This window comes from Calidris pugnax, unplaced genomic scaffold (assembly GCF_001431845.1).
Source record: "Calidris pugnax isolate Ruff unplaced genomic scaffold, ASM143184v1 scaffold51, whole genome shotgun sequence".
In the NCBI taxonomy this organism is placed as follows: domain Eukaryota; kingdom Metazoa; phylum Chordata; class Aves; order Charadriiformes; family Scolopacidae; genus Calidris; species Calidris pugnax.
This window is the reverse complement of record NW_015090797.1, coordinates 5,330,090-5,353,686: the sequence shown is the minus strand read 5'-3', so window position 1 is coordinate 5,353,686 and position 23,597 is coordinate 5,330,090. Positions and strand designations below refer to the sequence as shown.

General features: G+C 42.4%; 1 protein-coding gene across 1 annotated transcript in view; it reads right to left on the bottom strand.

Moving 5' to 3' along the window:
* The window catches only part of LOC106885075 (chloride channel protein C-like), an 80,869-nt gene extending 58,046 nt beyond the window's left edge, over positions 1-22,823 (bottom strand). Inside the window, exons 1-8 of the mRNA XM_014936905.1 lie at positions 22,573-22,823; positions 21,525-21,654; positions 17,208-17,288; positions 16,042-16,217; positions 13,524-13,616; positions 10,717-10,960; positions 7,638-7,832; positions 1,824-1,921 (exon numbers count right to left, since the gene is read on the bottom strand). Coding sequence (XP_014792391.1) covers positions 1,824-1,921; positions 7,638-7,832; positions 10,717-10,960; positions 13,524-13,616; positions 16,042-16,217; positions 17,208-17,288; positions 21,525-21,654; positions 22,573-22,823 — 1,268 coding nt within the window. The remainder of the gene's footprint in view (positions 1-1,823; positions 1,922-7,637; positions 7,833-10,716; positions 10,961-13,523; positions 13,617-16,041; positions 16,218-17,207; positions 17,289-21,524; positions 21,655-22,572) is intronic.
* Between the last annotated feature and the right edge of the window lie 774 nt (positions 22,824-23,597).

Here is a 23,597-nt window from a genome sequence, read left to right as displayed (position 1 = left end):
CTGCAGCTCTTGTCCTGTCGTGGTTTAAAAGAAAAAACACACACTTCATCAAGTTGGATCAGTATAGAAGACAAAATTAAGCATCTTTTTTTGTTGTTGTTATAGAGTTCGTACTGGATATCTTTAAGTGGCAAGGGTGCCTATTACTAACCTCTTGCATCTCCAAAGATTAATGATACTTACCTGCCTCTGGAGAACTGACTAAGAATCTCAGATTATAATGAGATGAGCCAGATCTAAATGATCCTCTCTAAAGTCTCACAACTGCAATCATAATTCCCTTTTCAAATTTCTACGAACAGAACAGTGAACAAGCTGCTTTTCCACGTTTAGTCTTGTACCTTATTACAAGCTTACCAGAGACATCATCATTACCTTCAGCATATGCATGGCCTTGCAAAATCCAGGACAATTTGGTGCTTAATTCCCTTCAGATCTATCCATTTTCAACAGGATGTACTCTTTATAACTTTTAGCCACATCAAATGAAAAATTGGCACTAGGACCGTTTAGCCTCTAGGCTGGATGAGCCTGACTATTTTTGATTCAGAGACAGACAAAAAAAAAAGCCATGAAATTATCGTGGCTTCAGATGTTTTTCCTTTAGAGCAAAAATAGTTTTGTTTTGAAAAATAACATTTTGCAAGCATTTAGTCCTTAAAATAAAAAAAGGATGTTGGGCTGAGAAAAAAGGCTTTTCCTGTAGCAATCCAAATAGCCATAGTCACCAAGTCCTGGTACTAAGTGACAAAGTTTGCTTTTATAAACAGTATGTAAATATATATTATAGCAAACAATACTGAACCACGTGTTGCAAGTCAAATGACACTCTAAAATTGGTGGCAAGAATGGGAAAGTATCTCTGCTTTCTATATACTTAAGTAAGCTGTTCAGAGTCCAGTCACCAGTGGCCAGTTATTCAGTATTTACAGTACGTATTATGCAACATATATGATGCTGCACTTGGAAGGAAGAATTAATAAATTTTACAAATTTATGAATTTGTAAAACTACAAATTAATAGTGACCACTTACAATGACTGTGAAATGAAATTGAGTTGAAATGACAATCTGAGCAATTCTTTTTCTACCTCCTCTGGATTCCCAAAGGTATTTTTCAACAAAAACACTTGGACTGCAAAACCTGCATCAGACTCAAGGACCTCTTCAACTGTATCACCCATAAAACCCCTGGTCACTCAGCCACATATTCCCTGCCTGTTTCTTGACACAATATTTGTCATTTTAAGTCCCTGGATCACAGTTTGTGCTGTAGTGGCACGTGCCTCTGATGTGTTACCTGTTGGTGTTATTGTATAGAGGACTGATCAGATCGTGTCCCTCAGCCACTAGTAGCTGACTGAAGCTGAGAATATCAAAGGTTCTTCATCATTTTCCAGTTCCAGCTTTCCAGCTAAAGCACAGTCTGCCTCCTATAGGCTTTCAGACCTACCTATAAGGCCTATACAACTTTTAAAGCAAAATTAAGATTCTAAGTTGAAAAAACATTTACGTGATGCAAGCCATGTTTCAGGCTCTTTTCATTTTTAAATTCCCTTTCATTTCTTCCTTTCTCCTTCCTTGTTTTCTTCTTTAATTTGACATGATGACAAATCGATCTCACTGGAAAAGTTTAAGTGTGAGTAAATTTCAAGGATTAAAAGATTAAGTGTGATTCTTGTCTCTACATGAATTAATTTTAAACATTCGGCTCTGATGCCCTTTTGAATTTTTCCATCCCAAATCCTCGTAACAACTAACTGGGAGAAACGGTTAATAATTGTATTTACAACAATATGCTCCTGGTGACTCTTCCCACTTACATTTCTGAGTTGTTTCTCAGCTGGTAGTTTCTCACGCTCATGACTGGAGTACAAGGAAAGAAATATGGTAAGTAGACTGTGACAGTCGTCGTACACACCTGCAGGCATTAAAATAAGTAAACGGACTATCATGAGATGTAGAAATGGACAAAAACAGAAAAAAGTGTCTAAAATCACTAGTTGCCAGCAGTTTGCTGTAAGGAAATTGTCCTTTTGTCTTGTCCACATACCCCAGATGATCAGCCTTTGCTCACAAGCAATGAGTAAAGCCCAGATTCACCCCATCTAACTTCAGGGACTCAACTGTTACAACTAGGTGACTGGCCTCTAACTCTGTAGCCACCACAGACTACCACTACCTCCAGAAAGACTTGCAGCATGTGGGACGCTCCACAGATGCCCAGCCTCCCCACCATGCGCTGTGGCAGTCAGTGGACATGTGGCTGGCCACAGCTCCTTGCGGGCTACTGGCCTGAGATTGCAACTCATGAACCACAAGGACTCAGGATCTATGTGTTAAGGACCTAGCTTTTCCGTTGGTACTTAAAATGATGCCATGTGTCAAAAACAATCCACTGCTTCAACTTAAATTACTTCCTGATTTATCCAAATATGAAGTCCTTGGTCAGTATGAACAGCTAAAGAATTGTTTCTAACTTTTCCCAGACTTTGGAGGTAACAGAGAAAGTCCAAACAAAGGAAGACTTCCCCCTGGTTGAGGAAGATCAAGTTAGAGAACACTTAAGTAAACTACATATCCCCAAGTCCATGGGTCCTGATGGGATGTACAGATGCACACACGAGTGCTGAGGGAGCTGGCAGAAGTCATTGCTGAGCCACTCCCCATCATCTTTCAAAGTTCCTGGAGAACAGCCAAGGTACCCGGGGACTGGAGGAAAGCCAGTGTCACTCCAGTCTTCAAAAAGAGCAAGAAGGCAGGCCCGGGAAACTACAGGCCAGTCAGCCTCACCTCCATCTCTGGAAAGATGATGGAACAGCTTGTTCTGGGTGTCATCTCAAAATATATGGAGGAAAAGAAAGCTATCAGAAGTAGTCAACATAGATTCACCATGGGGAAATCATGTCTGAGTACCATGATAGCCTTTTACGATGGCATGACTGGATGGATAACATGAGGGGAGGGCAGTGGATGTTGCCTACCTTGACTTCAGCAAGGCTTTTGACACAGTCTCCCAGAGCATCCTCATAGGTAAGCTTTGGAAGTATGGATTAAATGAACTGACAGTGAGGTGGATTGAAAACTGGCGGAAAAACAGAGCTCAGATGGTCATGATTAGTGGCACAGAATGTAGTTGGAGGTCTGTAACAAGTGGTGTTCCACAGAGGTCAGTACTGGGTCCAGTCCTGTTCAGTGAGAAGGAACTTCTTTACTTTGAGGGTGGCAGAGCACTGGAACAGGTTGCTCAGGGAGGTGGTGGAGTCTCCTTCTCTGGAGACATTCAAAACCCACCTGGATAAGTTCCTGTGCAACCTGCTCTAGATGGACCTGCTCTGGCAGGGGGGTTGGACTAGATGATCTTCAGAGGTCCCTTCCAATTGCATATCATTCTGTGATTCTGTGAACTTGAGAACTTGGTGCTTCCCTTTTAAGGAGGATGTTATGAAAGGACTACTATTCAGGTAATCAACAGAAAGAAGTTTCTAGACATTCTATCAATACTGGACAGCTATAATGCCCAAAGCAGAGTACACGCTATACCACAGAGACACAGACATTGCAATCCAAATGGATGAAGGGACATTTTCCAGTCCTTCTGCTAGTTTTCCATATACCCATTTTGAAGTAAACATGAGTGAAATAAAAAATGTTTGAAATAGAGCATAGCAGAAGGTAATTTCACTGGCTGCTTTGCATTTGTCAAAAGCAAAGGAAGTTTTTACATGACATGTCTGTATTTCAGTTATGCATATTTTTAACATAATATGGTTATATTTCATGCAAAACTAATGTTAAAGGGTTTTTTATCTTAGTTGGGATCAACTTACTTTTCTAAATAAATGAAGATACATGCCACACACAAAAAAAAACCAAACCCAAAAAACATTTAGAAAATATTTCAGTATATTTCAGTAGACATCTGGAGAGAAATTACTGGAATACCCAGCCATAATAATATATTTTCCCAGCACAAGATTTCGTGCTCTCTGTGGATTGTTATAAAACAGCTCAGGTAGCACATTTGTAGAGACCCTCAAGCTGAAATTCAGCTGTATGCAGTTGTGACAATTTGTCAGACAATCATATCTCAAGGCTTTGTTTCCCTGTATCTCAAAGATTATAAGCTTATGGGCAGAGCGCGTCTACAAGAGATAGATGAAACTGGGAGTAGTTCAGTCTTCACAAAGCTCAGGTCAGGTTTTGTTTCTGAAAACTTAACTCTGGGACAGTTCAAACCCAGGTCAAGTTTTTCCAAAGTCCAAAGGGAGCTGGAAGGACACCTAGCCGGCAGCCAGCGGCTACACATTTAAAGCAGTAGCCTATCTTCACAGATAGGTAGGAAAAAAAAATAATCCTTTCAAGTAACCTTTTAAAGCTTTGACAGTTTAATATATAAGTGTATAAGCATGTATCCTTAAATTGCTCACCCTTCCCATGGAAACACTGAGCTTTTGGAACAGAAGCATTAGTCAACATGATAAAAAAAAAATTAGAAAAAGAAAGATAGTTCTGCCAGATTCTTGGCAAAACATTATCTACATTGTGATTTCCTCACAGAGAGAAAGGTGATGAATTGAGGAGAAGCAAATGCAGGCCAAGGGGCAGAAGGGCACTTAGGAAGACGGCTTCACCTAATCTATGGGCTGAAGATTAGATATTCAATTCCAGTCAAAGGAATGGTACTCCGGGTTATGTTGTGGGTGTGGAAGATACCGTGGTGGGTTCTTTCCAAGTTTAAATGCAGACTGGTTTATACAAGATTATTTTTGGTTAAAGTCACTGTGACACAGTTTCATTCAGTTGCCTGATTATGTGAGTTTATGTATATATGAAAAAATAATAATTGTATGGTTCTCTCTCAGATCAAACAGTTTCTTTCCTGCCATTTTTTTTTTGCCAAGTTATAATAAAATAAGGACTGTGACCTGAGCAGGATCTCCTAGAGCTAATAAAAAGGAAAAATGGTCTGAATAAGAGTTCATGCTACAAAGTTAAGGTAAGAAACCAGGATTTTTTAAAAAGAGTTAAAGGATGAAGACAAAAATATACAAACAGGCAAGGTCTTGTAAGCACTACAGCCCTACAAAACACATGCTGTTCTCCCAGTTTCAGGTATGATCTGGCAAAGTGCTAACTGCTCCATGAATTTCTGGAGTCAGTAAGGCACCACTCCTAAACAGCGTGAAATCACTCTTATGAGGTATTTTCTTTACATCTGACACTAAATCTTTCCTAGCTGATCTTAAAAGTTTAACTCTATAGTATCATCTAACATATTTAGTCTTGCTGGCTTATGTTGTGGCTTGTTTAGGGTTTTTTTCTGAAAGGTAATGAGGAACTCTGGGGTTTTTATGTGTTTAAGTAGCTTATGCAAGGTTTTTGTAATGTACTATAAGAAAGCCAAACCTTTCCCAACAGCGCGGGAAGCAGCTGTCAAACACAAAGCTCCGGCTCCAAATTGTTTAATAGTAATAATTGTTACAAACCCGTCCTCTCACAAACAAAGGTCCTTTGGAAACCATGGAGTTTACCCAGGAAAAATGGGAGTCACACATGGGAACTCTACACCTCATTCTGCTGGTTTGAACACTGGGTTTTTGTTCAGATGTCTCGTCGCAGTGTTCGGCAGCACAAAGCGCCGAATCCGTTGCAAGACCCGGGAGCAAATTTGTAGGACAACGAGAGAAGGTTTGGCAGTGGCAAGACTCTCCCTTGAGCTGACAAAACCCGTGTTCCCCACCTACCTTACCCACTCCTTCAAGAGCTAAGAGCTTCAAGTGAGCTTCCTCAAGGTGTCTCCCCTCAGCGAGATGCTGAACAAAGGCGGCTGCAAACCGAAAAGCCGACATCCTGCCGCTAAGAGGAGCTAAAATCCAGTTGTCATCGATGGCAAGGTCCTCCTCCGGCACAGCCCCCTCACTGGCATTCCTTCTCCTCCACCTCCCACCAGAGGTGGGATTTCACCTCTGATGTACCAACAGAGAACCCAACAAGCAGGATGCTGCTCCAAGCGGGACTAGGCAGAGGAGGAGCTGGACTGCCATAGACACACAGCTTTCAAGGACTAAATAAAATGCCCTCTTTCTGACTCCTCAGAGAGGAAAAACAGTGCAACCTATGGGAAACGTGCACACCTCTGTACCAATCTGTGCAGAGCTTGCAGAGAATTGACCATGTGCCTCAACCTGTGGTTATTCATATTTTTAGCTCCAAAAGTTTCCTTTTTTGTCTTTAAAATACTAATTACTTTCCTCCCAGTATCATCCAGCTTGCTGATGCGAGCCAGGCTGATTGCTTTCTCCTGAAGCTTATGTCCTTTTGTTGTTTTTGGAGTAGAGGCTGCCAAAGGCACATCTGGGTTGGTGGAAGGATGGCATCTATTTGGCCAACCCACTGGTCTACAGTTGAGCAACCCTCTCTGCAGCAGTGATGGAAGATAAAGTATACAACAATATAGATAAAATATATATATAGCATACATAAAACATACTAGCAAGTCTGCCTAAGAGAGGGCAGAAGAAAGAGGTTTCAGTATGCACTGGTTTCCCTAAAGAAATGTCATCTGAACACTTAAAAAGGTCTGAAAGCTCCTCAGAAAGACTTTCTCAAGAATGGTGGAAAAAAAGAAAAATTATGACAAACAAGTATTCCCTAGACAAACTTGTAGAGAAACCCAAATTTGCACAATTTACTAAAAGTGCAGTAGAAAAGCTCTGAAGGTTTTTTTTTCTCCATATTTAAGAACATACTTAACTTATAACCAAAGCATAAAATTGAAAATTATGAAAATGTTCAAAATATAGGAACCTTTTGTCCATACACTTTTCATTCCAATGGCATGACCCTCCCCAAAGCCATACAATGCCAAGTGGAAACTCCAAAGCCTAGATGTAAAATGGCCCCATCATGCCTTATCAGGACATCTGAGGCTCCAGGCTGACCTCCATCAGCAACAACTAGGGATAACCGACTCCAGATACACAGTTAGCTCCAGAAAGTTTTTTTTAACCTATCCATAACTTTTTAACTCTCTACATATTTCTTCTTCATGTATCTATTCTTCTCACAACAGGCAGAGATCTCCTTTGTTATCTCAAGGCAAAAATACATATGGTTATGGTAATAGTCTCCTAATTGTTCTTTCCCATGTAACAGCTGAAAAAATGCCCAGGTACAGAGGAGGATGTCTGCCTGGTTCTGCTACATGAGCAAGCTAATGTGGGGTAGTGAGAAGATCAATCACTGGCACGGAAAAATAGAGGAAAATGGATGAAATCTACTTTTGGCAGTCCTCCATAGACTGGAGTGCGAAAGCACACCAACATAACTTCTACGTGTCACTAAGTTGAAGCATCATCAGGATAGAGCAGCAGTGGGAGAGCAACTCTACAGGTAAAATGCTTTAAGTATTAAAAAATAAAACTAAAAATCTCAAAACATGTCTTCTCCATTCTTATATACCCACCAACATTAAATATCTATATGTACTTCAGAAATCCATGTTTGTTGTGCTCTGTTGCATTTTATCAAGTACCAGCAGATGAGATCCACTTTTCCATCCAGCCAATTTATGACCTTCCCTCATTAGCCACTGTAAATATTATATAATCAAAAGAACTGCATTATTTACTTACAAGGATGAGCACAGTTTCCAACAGCTTGCTTGTTTTTCTAAGGGATAATTTTGGAATAGAATTAAAGAACCGCATACGTAATTTATTAATTTTTGTATTTAGGGAAACAAAGAGAGCTCCCAGAAGACCTCCAAGCATTCCAAGAAGGATGGTCGGAATGAAGGCCAAGACGTTCACGTCCAGCAAGTTCTTAACCTGAGTCAAAGAAAAGAGAAAAAAAACTAATGTACTAAGCATCCTGTCAGTGACATGAAATATTGCACCCTCTCTTACAAAACCTGATACCACAAAGTAATTTCCATACAGGAAATAAATCTTCCCTGTGGTTTAGGGAGCTCGGCCAATTAATTTAAAGCTGATCTCATGAGAGATGGTGTACACCTTCTTGCACACCTCACAGGAGCGGAACCAGCAGGTAGACACTGATGTTGACACCCATGGCAGAAACCTCTATGATGCACTGCAGTTACCACAAGGACCAAGCACTTCGGGTTACATCCAAATAACATGACATATTCGCCTTAACGATCACTTCAAAAGACTCTGCTGAACCAGAGCTTTGCTCATTCCATCTATATCTACATCACAATTTGGGAAAGTCCATTTATTAAGTGTCAACCTGCATCCATGTGCATCGAGAACATTTATAAGTAAGTTTATTTCATTAAACCTGTGAAAATTGATGCTGATCTGGAACAACTAGCAGAACAACAAATCACAAACACAGAATATAGCCTGGCAGCTGGAATACTAATTGAATTTTCTGCTTGATTCCTCAACAGGCAGCAAGGATGAGAGCAATATAATGCTTTAATTTTATCTTCCAGCCAATAAAAAGGGGTCAACAGATCAGTGGCAATCTATTAAAAGCTGTGAGAATATTATTTCCTTAGCCCTGTAGTGTTACACAGCTTTTTCTCAAGATTAGGATCTGGACAGAGTAAGAGATCACAAAATGCTCAAAAAGCTACCTGGCAAGAAGCAGTATGGGCACACATCAAAGGTTGCCCACAAAAAAAAAACCTGAACTGCTATAATCTTGGGGGTAGCAGACTGAAGAAACTGTCAGCCTTCCTTAAATTGCTTGAGCAAGTGCACACATCCTCTTACTGTTCCAAATACCTTGTGTAATATTCTACTTAATTCCAATCCTGCATTAAAACTAAAAATAGACATACCTGGTTTTATTGTTTTCTCTCCCTACCTCCGTGTTTCCTAAGGGAAAGATATACTGGGATGTTTGTTTTAAAGTCATTTATGCACATTACACTGCATGTGTGTGGCAATAAAGGTAAAGTCAAGGGAGCACTCCACAGGGTAGGAATGAAAGGTGGCACAGTGTAACGTTTGTTTTTGTTGTAATATCAGCCACAGGCTTTGGCCAGTCATCAAGAAAAATCTGTAACCTACAGAGCAAGTTTCACCTTTACAAATAATCCAATGGGCTATGTAAAAACAAAGTGAAGCTTCCTGAAAATCTCATGCACTGGAGTACAATAAATTTCCCTCGTGACATTATGTTAGGTGGCATGAAACTAAAGAAAACAAATAGTTTTCTTGAGAAACACAACCCACAAGCTTTCAACTCTGTTTATCCACTCTAAACTGTGTTGGTTAATGCCACAAAACATGAAAGGAGCAAAATTTCCCCTGAGCCCTGTGTTCAGTGAAATGAAAATGTTTCTGGTTATCTGTACCACACTGAGAGCCAAAAAACTATTGAACCCTGCCAGAAGTCATGTTGATAATAATTTTAGGTAGTTTTCCCTCTACTGACATTAGGAGGAGAGAGGAGGAGACAGAATCTACTGCTCTTTTCAGAAAACATCCTGAAAGGAGTGTTAAAAGAGCAATGCTTATTGTAAAATAGCCATTGAAGTGAACCCTCTCTCCCCTGTGCACGCAGCTGTTCATTACACAATGCTTTGGTGTCAGCAATGGATCTGGCTTCAGAAGGCCTGACCTCCTCCCTGCCCGTGTACTCTCACCTTTCTGCCACAGATTTTTATCTTCTCGGTTGCGTCACTGCAACTCTTTGGGGGACTGCACTATGCGTTGGCCCACAAAAGGGATTTGGCTTGAAAACCAATGCCTTCTCTGTTTGCCACTGGCAAATTTGTGGTAAAGCAAATATACCCCGAATACTTTTGCATAGCACATGCAAAATCATTATATCAGGCAGCACGCACACAAAAAAATGTTGCCCATTTTCCCAGCCAAGGTACGCCTACGTGTGGGAAACACCATAATCTCTGGTTTCTGCATCACTAGAGAGATACAAGCCAGAAGAAATTCAGAGGTCAATGAAGGTGATCAGGGATTTACCTTAGGAAAAATGTACTCAGTAGCAAAAAAGTGGACTGGGATTCAGAAGATCAGGGTCTTATTTCAAGCTTTCTAATTGATCCTCAAGTTAAATACAAAGATATTTAGTCAAGAGGTGAAGATCATGGTACCTGCACATTGCTATTGAATCATCTTCCAATAAAAATGAACAAAAAACATGATAATCAAAGGAACTATTTTTAGGTGGACACAAGGTAAAATCCAAAGATCGAGGTTGCGTTGCGCTGGAAGGAATAAAGTAAAGGTAGCTGAGGCTGAAGGTCACCTCCATTGTGCAAGCAGGAACAAACAGTGATTATATTTTTTCAAATGTTTAATCTGTAAGCACCGAGGAACAGGGACACAGCACAGCAATGCCTGCAGCAACAACAGAGTCCTTGGGCCAGCTACAGGAGGAGAGGACTCCCTATTTAAGAGCTGCTCTGCTTTTTCCTTTACTTCTGAGTATTCCTATCCTATCCAGCACCAAACCAGAAAGTTACTTTAATAACATATGTAAGCAGACAGTAGATGCTTTCTCTATTTGTTCATTTTAATTTAGAACAAAACAACTCTGTGTTGTATCCAAGTCATTAGTGGATGTAAAGTGGGAGGGCTTCCATATCCACTGATCTGATAATTGCACCTGTACCATCCTTTCCCCTTCTCAGTCCCCCTCCCTCTCTTCTCCCCCAGCAACAACACTGAGACAAGCACAAAACCCTGCATCTATTTCCACACACACAGTACATACCCAAAATAAAATTCTTTTCTCTGCTTCAAAAAATCCAAAATGACCTCTGTAAACGAACCCATAGAGAGAAGAAGACAGTAAATCCGTGGTGAAGGTGGCCATCAAGCAGCAGAAGAAGGTTTGCCAGGCCAGCCTGATGTCCCAGAATGAAGACACTTCTTCTAACGTGAACAAGAGCCCGCCGATGGGGGCACGAAATACCGAAGCTATTCCTGCTCCTGCTCCAGCCGTAATGAAACTGCGCCTGCAACAGGCAGAAGAGTCAAAATTTGGGTAATGGGGAAAAAAACAAAAACAAAAAACCACCATAAACATCATCTCCTGTCAAAGCTGGGTTTATGGGGCTGAATTTAAAGACCTGCTGGCCTATTTTGGGGTGGTTCTAGTCTCTTGCATCTCTAGGATTCGAGTTCAGATCCATCTTGACCTCTGGCCTTGACAAAGCAGAACAAGCAGTACAGGCACAGGGGTGAAATACTGAAGGAAAAAAAAAAAAAAAACAATAAGAAAGTTTGGGATTCAGAGCCTGCAGGTTCAATATGCTGCCTCAGTCTATTGAGAAATCCCTGGGGAACATATAACTCCTTCCCTGTAAAGGCATGGACCTCACATACACCCTGAAAAGCAACAGAATTCTGTTGCTGTTAGCTGCACTACGAGCTCAAGTGGCAGAGATCTGCACTGTAAGCAAGTTCCAGTAAAGAAAAAAGAAAAAAAGAATTATTATAGTGCTATGAAGAAAGTCAATAATGGACAGTCTTCCTTTATACGTTTATTATTATTCATTTTCCCACACGAAACATAATTTTCTTTCCAAAGGACCCATTGCATTATATGAAAACAACATCCTGCATCAGACAAATGTTACATTTTTAAGGAAGGCCACAGTGTGCAAAAAGAGGGAAGGATATAGAAAGAGGAAATAAAATTATGCTCAAATTCTTGGAAAATTAGATTCTACCCCAGGGGATTCTGAGGTGATGCTGATACATACAATGCACTAATCACTAGTGCTCACCAGCCTATAAAACTTGCATCCTCTGGATGTGCTACCAGAGACTTCAGGGATAATTTACAGAAATGCTGAGCACTCAGTACTAGCTGAAGTCAACTGGTAGGCAAATGTCTTGAGTATTTTTAGTATTAAGAGTGACCAGAGTCATCTCCAAACATTAGGGGGCCCTTTTGTCTTCTCTGTGGCATCCACAAATTTTATCAGTACAAAGACGGGTGGCAACGAGGATAATGGACATAAGGGAGAAGATAAGAAAGTTCATGTGTCAAAGCCCTTAACAGAGCCCACCAGTAAAGCTACATAAGCAACTTTGTGTTGGATATTTCCCAAATCACAAATGCCGAGTTAGACACTCTTGTGCATGGATTTTTACTTACTCGTTGTATCTTCACAGTGACACTCTGTCCAGCAGCAAGGAACACAAAAGGTACTGCAGCGCTGCAGTAAAAGCTGGGCAAGCTTTGCTTGGACGTCTCCACCTTCTTGCTCCAGTCAGTTGTATGCACTACATGTCCCACTAGTAGTATCAACATTTAAGCTGGACCCTTCCTACACATCTGTTACAGCTGCCTGATGGAGGGACACCTTAAGATCCTTCAGCACCCTAATGCCTGCTGAGTTACTGCTCTGCTTGTGGCTGTGCCTGGAGAGGGAACATCTCTTGATACTGGAGGAGTGGGAATCTTTCATCCTGCTCTTTGTAAAGATGCAAGGTCTCACTTAGACTGAAATTTGTCTCTGCCGCTTACCGACAACCCTCTTTGTGAAGAGGACTTCCACACAGCCTCTGTCTTGACTGCAAGGCTAATGCCTCTTTCTAATTATACTACGACTGGATCCCGCAGAGAAAAACAAAAGTACTCTCTGGTTCTCTTACCACAATTGCTGATTTCTTCCATGACTAACATTTTGTTTAACCAGCACATCTCAGATTTATTTAAATGAATGATCTTAAAAGGCTAAAGGCAAAGGAGATCCTGTATCTTCCCTCTGGTGCTTTTTGATTTTCCTTTAAGCTACAGATAGTTCACAGTGGCTGTTCACTTTAATTCTTTGTATTTCTTTAGGAAATTAACACATGGGAGTCTTTCTTTTTTCCCTTGCTTTAGAAAAAAACCGTATTGTATAGAGTTTTGCATATCAACGTAACAATAAATACCATCCAGAAGACATAAACTGGTTTGTAATTTCTTTTCCTTGAAACTAATCTCGTTAATTTCCATAGAAGTGTTCACAAGAGAGTGCTTACCAAAGTTATCTCACAGACATGCACAAACAGAGAAGAGCCAAATTAAAAACGTGTCACAAAAAATTTCCTTTTTCAAAACTAGCAAAATAAAGCAAGGGCCCCTGCACACATTGTGCAATCCCCATCATCTCTTTTTTCCTGGGCCAGCATCATTAATTTGAGGATAAAGCCCATGTGTAAAAATTCTGCTTTTTTTGTCCCTCCTTATACAAACCAGAAGGCAACGGGAAAAGCTCTTCAGTATTAATGTGTTATTTCACAAGCATTCAATAAAACAACTTGTGAGCCTTCTTTCAATTAAAGAACTTAAAAGTTGCTTAATTAAACAACTTCCTTTTAATTAGAGTGAGTGGCTTTTTCCCCATTCCAAAGCCACAAGCAGCAGAAAGGATGAAAGATTGCTGGAGCACCATCTTTGTTTGCCTTCCAGATGGAATGGGCTCGGGGGCAACTTGCTGGACACCCCTGGGGCACCGAGGGCAGGTGGCAGGGTGCCCCCCTCCATCCCCCCACCAGAGCCCCACAGCTCTGCCCATCACTTACTTATCAGCTGAATTCCGAAACCTGGCGAAGATCGGGAGGCGGATGCCAAGGGTGTCCGACTGCAGCTGGCTCAGACCACAACCCAGGAGAGCACTAAAAGTGATGTTGTATAATTGAGAGCGCACTTTTGGTAAATTATTCATAAATCAGCCAGGGTTTAAAGGCAGGGGAGGACAGAGGCTTAGCCGGCACGCAGCAGCAAAGCTAGATTGGTTTCAACAGATTTAAACGTGGAAAATGTTGAAGACGGCTTTTGAATATGCAAAGTCCCGTTGACATAAAGCAGGAGGCTACTAAAGACTTACAGCGTCTTGACTGAGCCATTTAAATGTCTCCTTTGTGAGGAGCGTTGTGATGATAGACCATGAAATGCCTTTTGAAGAACTGCACGTTAATGTCTGCCCAAGTGCGGTGACACGTCAGACTATAGCCCATCATTTCAATCATCTGCTCCCAGGTTAATGGCCGTGGCAGCCAGAACAGCCGTACTTCTAACAGAAGACGTGTAATGATTTAAATTATTACAGTGTGTTCCCAGGCAGCACTTCAAACTACACTTAAATGGAGAAGAAGAAAAAAAAGAATCCAAACCCTTAGTGAAATGAAAAATCTATTCATTGTATAATCTTGGAAGACTTTTCTACAAGACTTAAATTAGGAGCCTTAATGAATCTCTCAGAGGCTTTTAGTAACTTACGGGTGTGTTTATGTTTAATAAAAATGGTGGAGGGTTCCAGCTAAATTAAATTAAACTAGCTCTTAATTCCTATGTTTTGAAAAGGCATCATGCTAATACCGTGCTGACTTTCTTCGTGGAAATATGATTCAATTCTTTGGCTCGCACATCACTGTTACCAACCCAACACAAAGGGTTGAAAAAAAAAAAAAAAATCACAGCTGTAGTCTCTGAGCTCCCGGAGACAAATGTCTGAAAGCAAAGGAAAAAAAAGGAAACCTAACGGGAGAGTTAAACCTTGGTAATCATTGTCTGGAAGGTTTGTGGCTGCTTCTGACTAACGATGCACTCCTATTTTTGAACATCTGAGTCATCCCAGAGGGCACTGCACCTCTGTACAAATAAATAAATAAATATACACCCACGGAGTAGCAGAAAATGTGACAGGGTGGTGGGGAGGAGGAAGATAGGTTTGGTCAGGGCAGTGAAGAGGAAGGGAAAAAGCCACAGAAATAATCAACTACAGAAAGTTCAGAAATAAAACAGCAAACCAACCAACAAATGATCTGTGTGATATTAGCAGAGACCAATTTTACTATCTCTACTCAAGACACAGTTTAATAATGGTAATAAAGTGCAGCAGGATTCTCCTCTAAACAGTGAATAAAGGAAATTATGTCACTTACTAAAACAGAAAAGCCCAAAATCTGGCCTGCAGTTACTAAGTTTGGCTGTATTGCAGCATAGTAAATTTTAAGAACAGCTCTGACCTACAGAGCAGGAGGGGAAAACCCTCCTCTCCCTTCTCACAGGGCCCTGGACCACCACGGGGTGACGGGGATTCTCTTTCTTTGTGTAGACCAAGGGGGAATAAAAACATTATCCTTCAAAAAGACTGTGAAGTCTTTTTGCCTGCCTGGAAACACAGTATTTCACTGCTGCATGAACAACAAGCAGCTCCAGCCTGCCTTGCCATCACCTGCAGAGCCCACAAAGCAGCGCCTGGTCTCTGCGGTCGCTCTCAGCTGGCACCAGCTGTAAACAGGGAACCCCCCAAGGGCCTGGCTGTCCATCTCTGGGTACCACAGCACTTTCTGCAGGTGGCTGTAAAACTGTCGCCCTTTTCCTGCGCAGCCCCTTGAGACTGGCTTTATTTTCATGCAGGCTTTGTCATAGGGAAAAAGCGGTTACAGGCGACGCACAGCGCCGTCTGGCCATAGCTGTGGGACAGGGTGCTCTCCAGAAACAAAACTACAGTTTCCAGAAAATTGCTTGTTGAGCCTTGTGGGGAATGGTACCAGGGAACCAAACCAGTATTTAAAACACGCAGTGAAAAAGCTTTTTTTAATTCATGGCATGAAGAGTTGTGCTAACGCAAAGGAGGGGACAGCACAGGGGAAAAGAGCTCCCAGCGCAGGGTATTCTTGAAAGCCAGCGCTGCCACAAGACAGACATTGCAAACCCATCCCCTCAGCCTGTCAGCTTTACCTTTTGTCTGCCATTTCAATATCTGCAGGGAGCCTACAGGAGAGCTGGGGAGGGACTCTTTGTCAGGAAGTGTAGTGACAGGACAAGGGGTAATAGTTTTAAACTGGAAGAGGGGAGATTTAGATTAGATACTAGAAAGAAATTCTTTACTGTGAGGGTGGTGAGGCACTGGAACAGGCTGCCCAGAGAAGCTGTGGATGCCCCATCCCTGGAAGTGCTCAAGGCCAGGCTGGATGGGGCTTTGAGCAACCTGGTCTGGTGGGAGGTGTCCCTGCTCATGGCAGGAGGGTTGGAACTGGGTGATCTTTAAGGTCCCTTCCACCCCTAACCATTCTATGATTCTATGAGTCTTACCCCAAATGAATCATGGGACCTTCTGGCCCGCAGAAGAGCCCAGAGGCTACAGCCAGCACGCACGAGATAAATGTCCCTAAAAAGGTCTTGATGTTGAAAAGATGTTGAATGGAAGTGCCATTCAAATACCCAATGATTTCTGGCAAGCCAGACGGTGAACCTGCTGGGCAAATGAACTGCAAAGGAAGAAAAAAGGGAAGAAAAAAAAAAGAAAAAAAAAAGGAAAAGAAGAGCGAACAATCATTAGACATTGATGTGTTAGATATGTCTACGGACAGTTTTTAAGTCCAGCCCCCACCTTGCTCTGTTCATGAACAAACTTTCCCAGAATTAACAGACAACGTAAATAAACATTAACTTCTGGCTGTGCACAAAAATCCAAGCTCCAAACAGTGTTGCTATATGCGTACTGGGGGTAATGAGAGAGAAGAAAATGACTGACGAGGGCCCCTGCCCCATCCCCCCCGATGCCTGAAGCCCACCAGCCTCTTGTCTTTGCACAGGCTGTTTGCAGGGCAGGGTGTGTGTGTGAAACTGTGATTTGTCCAGCCAGTTCAGACTTTAGATAGCTCAAAACTGGTTAGTTAGTACCCGTATAACAGCAAACTCCCTTTTCCTGCTGTTGCAGGATTTTGAAGTTCAGTAAAACGTTCACTTTTCCTCTCACCTAGGCTGTTAATTGCCTGTCTATAATTAAATTGAACACAGCAGGACAGTAAATGACAGAAAGGCTCAATGTTTTAGCCTTGCTGCCTCATAAAAGTACTGATCTAGGCTACAAGCAAGACCCATACAGCACAGCTAAAAGATCAATCTAAAGCCAACAGTAACTTTTATATGGACCGATGGTCTTTGGCTCAGGCCCCTTCCAAACAGCAAGTTTTCACAAGTTACACCAGCTGCCACTTGTATTTATTTTATAAACACCACATGCTAAGTGTAAATTGCATCGCCACCACCACTGATTTCACCCCAGACACTTTTATACAAGTTACAGGCGGTGGAATCCAGTTTTAGGCTGAAGGCCAAGAAAGACCTCTCCAATTGGGTTGTGTAATAGACAGGGTCTTTTAAATAAAACACTGAATTAAGCAGTATTTGGAAGGGCAAGAGATGTGGTTTATGGCAGTGCTATAGGCTTGTTGTGGAGGAGACGTAACACTTACCAGCACTGAGGCTGAAGAGAGAACCACCATGGCCAGCCCCAACCCAAGCGCACACAGCCAGGCCATGTGGATGTTGCCATCCTGTCCAAGGGACAAATACAGATTACTGCACTGGCACCCACGCACCCGGTCCTTCTTTACAACGATCTTTTAGCCCACAGATTTCTGCAGGCAGAAGGTGTACCATAGGGAAAAACCAAAACAAGCAGTGCAGGCTCAGCCCTCAGAAGGATGGGAGTGAGCAACGGTAAGGTGAATGGTGACTTTCGGAGTCCAGTCTTGTCTTTTTCCCAGGACTTCCTGCCCACCTCTAAAAACACTGTAAAGGACATGTTGTTACTCATCAAGGCCCTTTTTGGGTCAGAAGTATAGTTAAAGGACCCTAAGGACATGGACAAGAAACACAGAATCACAGAATCATCATGGTTGGAAGGGAGCTCTGAGATCATTTGAGTACAACCACAAAAAAAAAAAAAAAAAAAAAAAAAACACTAAATGGTGTCTTCTGGAGATATTTTACCTGAATGGAGGCTTCAAAGTCTTACATCAGTAATTGCCTTTATGAATTTGCAGCTATTATTAGTGGACAGAATATATACGAGCAGGCTCTTTCCTGCTTTATTTTAACCAAAAGGACATCTCTCATACTAGACCTTCTCACACTTAAAAAAAAAAAAACCAACCCTGTTTCAGTCTCCCTGGGTTTTGGGCTTGTTTGTTTGTGCTTGGGCTGACCGCAGCCGTGCTGTCTCCAGAGCTCCTCAGCTCCCACACGCTCGGCCGCGCTGAGCCATGATTCATCGTGCCAGCAGGTCAAACACCTCCCTTGCATTTCTGAGGTCACGGCGTTACGGGCGGCCACCACAGCCTTCCCGGCAGCACGTCCCGTCCCATCAAGGCCTTTGTGAGCGCCTCGTGCAGCCAAACAGCAAAGCAAAGTACATGGAAACGGGTTTTGCTCCATCTGCAGCTGAAGGAGGTATTGAGACAGGAATGTCTGCCAGGGCAGGAATGACATGCTTGAACTGGTGTCAGAGCCCGTGAGAGCTTACCTCCTGTCCCTCTCTATTAGTTTAATACAGTAAGACAAATTTTATAATGCCACAGGACCAACAGCATGTGTAACAGTTGTGATGTCCTGGAGTCAAACTGTGGTTTCCTTCTATATATTCTTTATTTACACTTTAGTGTGTGTGTGTATATACACGCATGCGTGTATACACATACAAATGCATATATATATGTATGCGTGTGCATTAATCCACTGTTTATGTATTTTATAAACTTCCACATAGCTTGTATATAAGAAACCCCAGAGAAATAACATTCCAAGAGAATTATAGATGTTTTCCTCACGGAAAACCTAAACTTGTTCATCTCTTGGATATTCCCTCCGATATATTCAGCCTCCATCTGTTCCACAGAATAAGTCTTCCCTTACATTTCAGTGAAGTGACTGGGATCTGTCCTTACGGCAGTTGGCAGAATTTTGCCATTATCTTGATTTCACAGAAGAGCTGAGGACACATCCAGTTCTTCCTTGTACTGGGAGGACCCAGAACTGGACACAGTATTCCAGACATGGCCTCATCAGTGCTGAATAGAGGGGAAGGACCACCTCTCTCCACCTGTGGGCAACACTCCTCCCAGCGCAGCCCAGGAGGCTGTTGGCTGAATGGGAACATAATCAGCTGGTCTCTCAAGCACTGCTTCCTTCCAGTTTTGCTTCTGTCTGCACGTTTGCTGAGGGTGCACTCTGTCCCATCATCCAGGTCATTAGTGAAGATATCAGCGTTTGGTCCCACTATTGACCCCTAGGGTAGACCCTAAGTGACCAGCCTCCAGCTGGACTTTGTAGCACTGATCATAATGCTTTGAGCCCACCAGTTCTTCCAGTTAAATCCATCTCACTGTTCACTTACCTAACCTATACACCATCAGTTTGCCTATGAGGATGTTATGGGAGACAGTGATGAAAGCCTTGCTTAAAGTGAAGATAAACAACATCCACTCCTCCAGTCATCTCATTGTAGAAGGTTGTTATCCACTGTAAATCCACACTGACTATGCCAAATCACCTTCTTGTCATTCAGATGGTTAGAAATGGTTTCCAGGATTATTTGATGTACCACCTTCCCAGGGTAAAGATGAGGCTGACTGGCCTGTAGTTCCCTGGATCCTTCTTGTTATCTTTCTTAAGATAGGAGTGACACTAGCTTCCTCCAGTCCTCGGGAGGAACATCTCCTCAGTTCCCATGACCTTTCAAAGATAATTGAGAGTGGCCTCACAATTACTTCAGCCAGCTCCCTCAGAGAGGGTATGGAGTACCTTGGTCTTTTTTAAGTCCTTTGTCACCAAGTCCCCTACCCAGTTCAATAACAAGCCATGTTTTATTAGTCTTTGTTTTGCTGCTGATGTACCTGTAGACACCTCCTTCCTTTCTTGTTGCCATTCAACATTCCTTATCAGATTCAACTCTTGGTGCACTTTAGCTTTCCTAACCCCATCCCTGCATGCTCAGTTAGTGTCTCTGTATTCCTCCTGGGTCACCTGTCCCTGCTTCCACCTCTTGCGTGCTTCCTTTTTATGTTTGAGTTTTGTGAGGAGCTTTCTGCCATCATTTGCTTGATATCCTGCTCACTGGAATGGAGTATTCTTCACCATGGAAGCAATAATCCCTAAAAAACATCAGCCCTCTTGGACCCCTATTCTTTCCAGGATGGTCTCCTCTGGGATTCTTCCAAGAAGATCCCTGAAGTGACTAAGGTGCTCTCTTGAAGTTCAGAATTGTGACCATGCTTTTCGCTTTGTCCCTCTCATCATGGGATCCTGCATGCCACCATCTCATGGTCACTGCTGCCTCCAACCTTCACATCCCTGACCAGTCTTTCCTTGTCTGTAAGTACAAGGTCCAGCAGGTCACGTCCCTTCATCAGCTTCTCGATCATCTATCAGGAAGTTGCTATCAACACACTCCAGAAATCTCAAGAATTGCTTGTGCCCTGCTGTGTTGTCCTTCCAGCAGATACTGGGGTGTTTGGCTAAAGAACTCCATGAGGATCTGGGCCAGTGACCATGAGATTTCTTCCAATTTTCTGAAGACAGCTTTGACCAGTTCTTCCTGAGCTGGTGGCCTATAGCAGACACACACAACATCACACATGTTGGTGTGCCCTCTAACTCCGATCCACAAGCTCTCAGCTGATTCTCATCTGTCCCAAGGCAGAGCTCCATCCATTCCCACAGCTTTCTTGCAATAAAGAGCAACAGCCCCTCCAAACCACTCTGGTCTGTTCTTCCTAGAGTGCCTGTATCCAGCCACTGCAGTGCTCCAGCAGCATCAGCTATCCCACCGTATCTGTGGGGACAAGGAGCTCATTTGCCACGTTCTATTCACAGTGAGACCCCAGGCAGCCCCAATCCTGCAGAGCTGCACCCTCCCTAGGGAGCTTGCTCTGGGTTGTGGCTTCTTCCAAGTCATGTGTAATGTCTCCCCCCGTGTGCTGGGGACCATCCCCAGCAGCTCCTTGCCACCACTGCTGAGCACAAAAGCACCGTCCACCCAGACCCTGGTCCCCTTCAGCACCAATTGCTGTGTCTGTGCTGCACAACGTGCCTGACGGGATCCCTGGGCAGGACTCTGCAGGAACTACAGCTCAAAGCCCCTTTCTCAGAAGATGATCTTCAGTGTTCATACTATCTGCCATAGATATCACAAACCAGGTGAAAATTTTACCACCTGCTTCTCTCTACAGGTGGAGAAAAACAAGCAGCCAGCATCAGAGATGCCCTAACGTTTACATTGGTTTTAGCCATTCAGCGACTTTTACCACCAGCATCCCAGTTATCACAGAGATTATGACACCCACCAAGGACAAATTAATCATTCCACGATAATCGATTACAGCACTAGCAAAAGATAACTGCCCCAGTCAAGGAAAGAAATAACATATCTTATAACAGGTCCAGATTCACTAAGTACCTTCAGAGAAACCCAATCCCTTCCCTTGGACATGAACGATACCTACAGCAGCAGGAACCCCTCATGTACAAGGAAGAAGAGGAAGGCCACAGTATTGTAAAGACTGCCTTCATCAATCTCATGCCAAGAACACCATCAGATATTATTACTGTACCGTACTATATAGCCTAAGCTGTAGTGAAGGACACCAAAGCATCCCTACACAAAGCACCCCAGGGTATCTGCCATCCACACCCACTCAGACAGGCAGCACCTCTAGTCAGTTAAAAATTTACAGTGTGGATTTTCTCATAAACAAACACCGAAGAGGTCGCTCTGACTTTCTCTTCCTTACCTGCAGGTAATTTTCCACCAGGTCCCATTTCAATTTGACGAGAGAGTCAATTATCTGATGAATCAAAAACCCCAGCATCCCAACTGCTGTTCCGATTAGCCCCATCAGCAGCCATCGATCCCACTCTTTTCTAGAAACAGGAAAACACAGTAACCTCTCAGCCTGGAGCACAGGACTATTTGCCACGCTTCCTCTCACAAACATGCAAGTCCCATTTTTAGAACATTTTGATTATTAAAAGCAGCTGCATGAGGAAGAGGCTGCTTTTGTCAATATCTCTTCAAAAAGTGTTTAATCAAAAAAACTCTACCTTCAGGTGAAAGCCATTTCCATTTGGGTACAGAACATGGTTGGACTTTTTTCTTTTGGTTTTGTTCTTTTTATATATAAGTAGCAGTGCAATCTCCTTTCAGATGCTGATTGTTTGATGCCATCTCAAAATTCAATTACGTGACTGGGTAACTAAGCATTCAGTCGAACACTCAGACCTCATTTCAAAGTAATTCCTGTTTTCTTCTACTGCAACTAAAGCACTGAGCACCTGCCATATAAATGTGCAAACCTTTACCTCTAGTTTCTGTCTTTCCTAAACTTATATTTCTAATAACAATTATGCACCAATAATAATTTCTGATTTATTTATTGTATCATCCAAGGCAAGAGCACCCCTACTGAGATCCAACCACCACACTTCCTGCAGATTACACTAAGAGGCAGTGAATTTCATGGAAAGTCTCAGTAAGAGAACATTCCCCCAGACCTCTGCAAAGTATCTCTACCTTTTAAGTTGTATACATTGAGTAGTTGATAACACTTTTTTTGCATATTCAATTATTTTGCAAGAGTAAAGACATAAGCACTTTCAAAAATGCTTTTAAACAAAGTTGCTTGCTATTTGGCCCCTTTCTACATTCTATTAAAGTGTTTTCCTATGTACAGAAACAATAAATAATGTTTTCTTAATTCCTTCTGCTATCAGGCATCTCCCTAAATTATCCAAATTACCCATCATTTAGAGGCAATTTAAGAGTACTTAAGGTAAGTTTACCTGTATGTTTTTTCTTGGAGCCACTTCTTATAAACTGTACTGTGTGAAGGCAAATAATCCAAGCTCTCATGGGCTATCAGGTGTTCTCTCTCCTCCTCCTTGCAGCGATAATACGCTAAACTGCTTCTGCTGATGCTGCACTGCCTCCTAAACCCCTGAGAATGAATCAAATCAGGCCCGTGATCTTCTGCCATTAACATCTCCTCTTCACCATTTTCCATGTGTGCCCTGTGAGAAAAAAGCGATGACATTACAGTGGCCTCCAGGAATCTTTGGGATGCCAACAAGAACGATGTGAGCCCAAGATCAGTCTCCCTGAGAGTGAAAGAGGGAGGAATGGAAAGCAGGAAAAGACTTGATGCATGTCTACTATTTACTGTAAAGAAAAATCAGTAACATGCTGTGTGTTTGCCACCTCCAGGTATGTTTTTGGTTACCGAAGACAGAGTAGGGAAAGATTTCTGCTGCTCTCCATTTACTGGCACGTGGAATTTCCAATTTGGAAAGGTCTCGTCTCAAATAATGAGGAAACAGAGATAGTTCCTGGTTGTCAGTGAGTACTAAATGGCAAGAGAGGAAAAAAAGATCTTTACACAAGCCACACGCAAATTACCTGAAACTAAGCTTTTTGGACCCATGGTTTTTGCAATGCTGAAGGTTTCCTTGTGGTCCACTACTCACACCTCTCAAAGGTAACAAAACAAATCGTCGAGGCATTACTGCCCAGGGCAGGGGGGCACCTGCAGACCAGGATGTAGCAATGACCTACGTCCAGTTTCTTATACCTGTGGTTTTTTGCCAGTTCAATCAGGCATTTCATTCTGGAGATTTCAAAAGTACTATGCAAATTCCAGACCTGGCAACTCTCAGCCTGAGAAAAAAGAGAAAGAGTTAGAGAAGAAAAGTGGTCTAGGTGGAAACCAAAGAATTTAGAAAATAATTGTTGCTGGAAAATGTGGAAAACAGTTAATGCATTAGAAAATTTAACAGTACTTTCCTTACAGATGGAGGAAAAAAATTTATCT